Source organism: Pelobates fuscus, chromosome 2 (genome assembly GCF_036172605.1).
Source record: "Pelobates fuscus isolate aPelFus1 chromosome 2, aPelFus1.pri, whole genome shotgun sequence".
NCBI lineage: Eukaryota > Metazoa > Chordata > Amphibia > Anura > Pelobatidae > Pelobates > Pelobates fuscus.
The window spans coordinates 275,574,491-275,581,990 of NC_086318.1; the positions used below are offsets into that span (position 1 = coordinate 275,574,491).

The 7,500-nt window shown below is 40.5% G+C and overlaps 1 protein-coding gene across 2 annotated transcripts in view; it reads left to right on the plus strand.

Moving 5' to 3' along the window:
* Positions 1-7,500, plus strand: part of TMEM181 (transmembrane protein 181) — a 211,671-nt gene that overhangs the window by 185,492 nt on the left and 18,679 nt on the right. For both annotated transcript variants that reach the window (XM_063443394.1, XM_063443395.1), the window contains exons 13-15: positions 1-41; positions 3,477-3,559; positions 6,270-6,359. The exon at positions 1-41 is cut by the window's left edge and continues 11 nt beyond it. In XM_063443394.1, coding sequence (XP_063299464.1) covers positions 1-41; positions 3,477-3,559; positions 6,270-6,359 — 214 coding nt within the window. The remainder of the gene's footprint in view (positions 42-3,476; positions 3,560-6,269; positions 6,360-7,500) is intronic.

The window sequence follows — 7,500 nt, forward strand, 5'->3', positions numbered from 1 at the left end:
AAATTTCTCACCTCCCTGACATTTGTAGTACTCATTATCAGGTATGTATATGACTACCCAGGAGAACAGGGAATTTGATGAATATAAACAATGTTTTTATTTTGGGGGGGGGGGGGGGGGGTGGGGGTGAGTGTGAGTGAATACAGTGTTCTGCACCTGCTGGACCATCAAGAATATAATCCCTGCTTGACAACCAATGATTAAGGATCTCTGTTGGACCAAGAGGTTTGGCTCTCACAAATGTTGTCCCATCTTATCTGTGCTAGGTAATGTAAAGTAAATGTATGCATATGTCAATATTTGGATTGCAATGATAGGCTAAGCCCTCTCAGCATATCATTGCTGTCCAAAGTTGGACCGGCTAATGCATTGCCAAGTTGCACCAGAAGTACTGGGCTTTTCTACCCAGTACAGTCTTGGGCTTTGTGAAACCTAGCATGCGGTGCTCACAGACAAGCTCAGCTGTAGTGGTTATAGTGCTTAGACTACCTTGCTCATCATACTTGTGGGCTGTTCATTAACATTGCTGGTGTCTTAATATTTTTGACTCTTCTTTGGATGTATATCTTCCCTAAAAAAAACAAGGGGGGCAGACAGTGGCGTACACACAACCCATGGGGCCCCGGTGCGAAAACTGATCCGGGGCCCCCTCCCCTCCCCCCGCGCGAGCACTTACTCTGCGCAGGCTGGGGCCGCAACACATGGCGGCGGGCACCTGGTCGCAGGGCTGCGACCCGTGCGACCGCGGTATGTATGCCAGTGCATGCATAAACACATACACTTAAAGGACCACTACAGACACCCAGATCACATCAGCTCAATGAAGTGGTCTGGGTGCCAGGTCTCTCTAGTTTTAACCCTGCAACTGAAAACATAGCAGTTTCAGAGAAACTGCTATGTTTCACTGAGGGTTAATCCAGCCTCTAGTGGCTGTCTCATTGACAGCCGCTAGAGGATTTTCTTCGAGTAATGCTTTCCTATGGGCGGTTTGAATGCGCGCGTGGCTCTTGCCACGCATGTGCATTCGGAGCTGAGAGGCGGATGGGGACGGAGAGATCCCCAGCGTTAAGGGAGTCCGGCGCTGGAGAAAGGTAAGTGCTTTAGACACACACACACTCTCATGAACAGACGCACACATTTACTGACAGACACACACTCAGTGACAGACGCACACAAACATACTCAGTAACAGACACACACACTAACACACACTCACTAACACTAACACACACTCACTAACACTAACACACACTCACTAACACTAACACACACTCACTAACACACTCACTAACACTAACACTAATACACTCACTAACACTAATACACTCACTAACACTAATACACTCACTAACACACACACTCTAACACTAATACACACACTCTAACACTAATACACACACTCTAACACTAATACACACACTATAACACTAATACACACACTCACTAACACACACTCACTAACACACACTCACTAACACACACTCACTAACACACACTCACTAACACACACACTCACTAACACACACACTCACTAACACACACTCACTAACACTAATACACTCACTAACACTAATACACTCACTAACACTAATACACTCACTAACACTAATACACTCACTAACACTAATACACTCACTAACACTAATACACTCACTAACACACACACTCACTAACACACACACTCACTAACACACACACTCACTAACACTAACACACTCACTAACACTAACACACTCACTAACACTAACACACTCACTAACACTAACACACTCACTAACACTAACACACTCACTAACACTAACACACTCACTAACACTAACACACTCACTAACACTAACACACTCACTAACACACACTCACTAACACACACTCACTAACACTAATACACTCACTAACACTAATACACTCACTAACACTAATACACTCACTAACACTAATACACTCACTAACACTAATACACTCACTAACACACACACTCACTAACACTAATACACTCACTAACACACACACTCACTAACACACACACTCACTAACACACACACTCACTAACACACACACTCACTAACACTAACACACTCACTAACACTAACACACTCACTAACACTAACACACTCACTAACACTAACACACTCACTAACACTAACACACTCACTAACACTAACACACTCACTAACACTAACACACTCACTAACACACACACTCACTAACACACACACTCACTAACACACACTCACTAACACACACTCACTAACACACACTCACTAACACTAATACACTCACTAACACTAATACACTCACTAACACTAATACACTCACTAACACACACACTCACTAACACACACACTCACTAACACACACACTCACTAACACACACACTCACTAACACACACACTCACTAACACTAACACACTCACTAACACTAACACACTCACTAACACTAACACACTCACTAACACTAACACACTCACTAACACTAACACACTCACTAACACTAACACACTCACTAACACTAACACACTCACTAACACTAACACACTCACTAACACTAACACACTCACTAACACACACACACACACACACTCACACTAACACACTCACTAACACACTCTCAAACGTTTGTTTGTTTTTTAATCCCCCCAGCCTCCTTACCTGTGGGAGAGCTGGGGGGATTCCCTGGGGTCCAGTGGTGTTGCTGGCCAGGCTGTCACCCGGCTGGCTGGCTGGCGGGCGCGCGAGGGAGCACTGTCCCCTGGGTGCTCCCTCGCGCGCCGCGTACTGATGCCGGAGCCGGAAGATGACATCATCTTCCGGCTCTGGTTTCAGTGCGGTGCGCGAGGGAGCTGAAGAGGGAGCACCCAGGGGACAGTGCTCCCTCGCGTGCCCGCCAGCCAGCCAGCCGGGTGACAGCAGGGCCAGCCTCGGGGGGCCCGGAGGTGGCCAGCTCCTGGGCCCCCAGCAGAAGAGGCTGGCCCAGTGACCTACATACCTGGGTCGCAGGGCGGCCGTGCCCCCTGGTGGGCCGGGCCCGGTCCTAGCCGCGACCCCTGCGACCCTGGTATGTACGCCACTGGGGGCAGAGGCTTTCACTTCTCTGTATGTTCTGAGAAACCATTGTTAAAGGATCACCAATGATGAAATAAAATCCTTTAAAGTGGCTCTGTCACGTTCTGGAGTCTTTGCATACGCCAGATGGTAACTACTGCGCTTGCATTCCATTGCCACGGACTGCAAAGGAAAGTAATCGTTAATCGTTTAAGTCTTGCTTTTTATTACTACATTATAGTAAGTAATGTCAAGCTTTCACAGGAAATGAACTTTTCTGTAAAATTTTATATTAATACCCTGTCCTTTTTATAATATCACTTGCATGATTTCAAATATGTTAATCTATCTTGTCTATTAATCCTTTTATTCAAGATCTACATGACATGTAGATTTTTGTTTTTGTGAATTTTCCTTTACTCCTTTTCTTTCAGCATAGCCATACTTTACCTGAGGTTTGGAGCACAAGCCCTACAGGACACCTTTATTGCAGAGCTGTCCACCCATTATCAGAATTATATCCTTTAAATGTATATCTTTTTTTTTTTTTTTTTTTTTTTTTTTAAATAAAAGGGAATCCACACAAATACATTAGCATGTTAATATGGGTCAGTTTTTTAAGTTGTTTGGTGTGGATTTTCATGATTGTTCTAAACCTATCGGGGGTGTTTTTTTTAATTTTTTTTTTTTACTGTACTAAATGAGAGGTAGTTTGAGACAGTTGATGTTCCTTTTAAAGGGGAATTGTCTTGTTTGGAAAAAATTGAGTTTCTCATGACCTCGGCTCTTTAAATTCAGAACTAGAGCATGCACACTCAACATTTTCTCCAGCTGTTCCATCTGAACATATATGTCATGCATATGGTTCTGCAGGAGTCAACTAACTCACATGCTTAGCTTTGTGGTGTTTTTTTTTTTTGTTACTATTATTATTAATTTTCACTCTACGTAAATAAATATTTTATGTGATGAACAAAATGTAATTATCACTGTAGGTATGTGGAGTGTCCCCTGCTTTATGGATAGTTGGGTAGAGAAAATCTATTGCAGATAATGCAGGAGTTCCTCTGTAATCATCTTCTCTAGCACTGAACTGCTAATGTGGATATAGCAAGTATTGGCGCTGTCCTCGTGGACCATCAGTCTGGTTGCCAAATCAGTGTGCCCTTTCTGTAAGCACCCCAATGCCATGGCTGTGGTTGATTGTGCATCCTCCACAGGACTTGTTGTCCGTCTTGGTGAATGCAGCGTTATTGCTACAGTCAGTAGGTACAGGTAAAAATATCCAGGCACATATAGGTTCTATCCCAAACGTCAGACTTTATTGAAGTTGAATAGGTGTTTCAGCTCAAACAGGAGCCTTTCTCAAGCCAGAATATATATGAATATATATAATGTGTAAGTATGTGTGATTTCATTCTAACTGTATTTTGATAATATATACATAGATATCTTGTACACTTGGAGAGAAATGTTATATTCATTTAAATTTTGTATGTGTATGTATATGTACTATTTTTAAATAAGTATGTGATTTGATTAATTATAATTTGAAGGACCTGTCTAACAGTCCAGGCAGAAAGTTCAGAGAATTTAATTTGAAAGCTCTATTTTTGACCCTTTGTAACTTTCCAAAACCCCTTAAACCATGTACATGGGGATACTGTTGTACTCGGGCAATTTTGCTGAACACAAATATGAATGTTTTAAAAGTAAAGTTTTACATAGCGATCACATCAGTGAAAGTAAAATTTTTGTGTAAAAAATCTAATTTGAATGCTAAGTTTGGCCATGGTTTGTGACTAAGTGGTTGTTAAAAAAAACTGGAGATATCCCTTTTTGAATATCCTGGGTTGTCTATTTTTGCAAATGGTATGCCATAATGGGGTTAATTTTCATTCATGGGCTGCCATATGGTCTCAAAGGCATCATAGGCCCAGCAACCCAATCTGACAGATATGTGTAAAAGCTGAAAAGGGGAAAGCCCTATATTTGACTCTGTAACTTCCAAAACCCCATACTTGTACATGTGGGTACTGTTGTACTGGTGCGACATTGCTGAACACAAATATGTGTATTTTATTGCAGTAAAAACTAACAGTATTATGGCATTCACAGTTAAAATGTCATGCAGAACGAAGGTAATAACATTTCTTAATTTCTCACACTTTTTAGAGTTTATTCATACTAAATTATATTCCATATATAAATATTTGATGTGAAATGAAAGCCATGTTTGTCCTGAACACAATTATATGTAATAATTGTGGGTGCACTTAAAATGAAAGAGGTAGATTATGATTGAACAGACATATAGCTCAAATTCTGGTTTTGCTTTGATCAGTAAAATTGCCTCCATCCTTAAGGAGTTAATGTATTCTTTGAGGGAGAAGTACAATAATGGATCAAAAGTTCTTGTGTAATAAAAGATTTGGTTCCAGACAAAACCTGTTTAGGAAACAATGAAAAGAAAATGGGGAAAATACAATTTCTGATCATTTGCTGTAAAAACAAAATGCCAATTGTTACAGACGATTCCTAAGGTAAATGTACCAGTAACCAAATTTGGGGAGAAGACAACTGGCATTTTATTAGTGTCTGCCATAAAATGTGTTTTGTGGAGTATTTGCAAGCCAAGGTGATGCATGCAAGATGACAGTCAAATGGTTGCCAATTGACCATAATATTTTCTTGCTATGGTAATACTATTTTGTGTACAAAGCATACACAATCATAGGCTGTCCCTTCTTACACTTTTAAAAAAAAAATTATCTTCATTTGTGTTAATTGTATTTCTTTTTTAGTTAATCACTTAAAAAAGACAACTATCTCAAATTAAAAATACCTTTCTTTAGAGCAGTAGGGACACTTGCAAGTTCTTTTGATGTATTATATTTACATATATGTATTTCAGTCTTTCATCGATCTCTCAACTCTATTTGTACAACATTGTGAAAGCATGTGAGTAGTGAAACACAAACAAATATACATAAATACATTTTTTTCCCCTTTTAGCAATCTATGGGCCTGGAGCTTCAGCTACATTAGCTTCTAAGTTAATCTAGCCCTGAGAATAAGTGATAGCGATATCGTCAGCCATTCTATATTATTTTTTGTTGATGTTATCAAATATTTGTAAATATTGTTGCACAAGTGTTTTCAACTTAGTAACTAAAAAAAATATAATGCAATTTGCCAATATGTAACATTTCCTTTACTTGCATTACCAGCTGAGTTTTTATCATTTTATGGCCTTTTGAACTTCTATCTCTACACACTTGCCTTTGTGTACTCACCATCTAAGAATGCACTGTATGGTAAGTACAATAAGAGTTTTATATACAGATAGGACAATACCTCAGCTAAGGTGTCAACGCATTTTGAAACTTTGGGAGGACGCAACAGTACTCCTGGTACCACCACCATGAAAACTGGACATCTGGCATCATACGACTAGTCGTCTGGTGCCCAGCACAGCTTCCCCGTGGCTTTCTCCCTCTTTGTTGACACAGTATGTTCTGCCAATGATTGTCTGATAACATTGACTGACACTCTCAGCTTAGCCGCTAAATGAGCGAAAACATATGTAATACGTCCTGCAGTTTTAGATTTAGAGCTCCCCAGTAAAGCAAAACTAAAGAAAATATGAACTGAGAGAAGTGGCACTGTTTACAGAGGAAAGGTGCAGGGACATGCTCTTTGCATCAAAACCACTACATTAAGCTGTAGTAGTTTTGGTGTATATCGTGTCTCTTTACTTGGGTTCACTAAAACCAATAAAGATACATTTGTGAAATTAGACAGTGCTGCCTAGAGCCTGACTAAATGAATCTGCCTCTTCCACACAACTCGGATCAGCTGAAAATTACATAGTAGGCTAGTTTTGATAGAGTTGTTAATTGGACCCAGGCCACTTCATCTCATTGAAGCGGTCTGAGTGAAGTACCCCTATCACCTTAGTCCTCAGAGAAACTGAAGTATTTACATTGCATCCACTAGAGGTGCTTCCTGGACTCGAACGGCATTTAATTCTGTGAAGCAAAATTGGACGTGCTCATGCTTTGCATCTTCCAATTTAATTTAATTTTTAAAGTAAAGTATTGAGTCAGTGCTCACCTATGGGAACGCTCTAAAGCGCATGCAACACTGTGTGCATGGGCATTATGTTCCACCATTGGTGTGACATCGCATGAGATGGAGGCCAAACCTGGGAAACGGATAACTGTGGTGGAAGGGTTTAACCCTTTCATGCCTGCAGGTGGATGGGACCTAGTAAGTTAGGGCCAGGGCAAACTACAGCATTAGGGATACAGTTTCATTTTCCTAGCGCTTCCAAAGCAATAATAGTAGTGTAGAGCTGGAACAATTTGGCATATTTACTCTTATTTACTCTCTGTAACAATTCACTGCTCATGCTAATCATTTTACTGTATGTATGGAGATACAGAATTCTTCCAA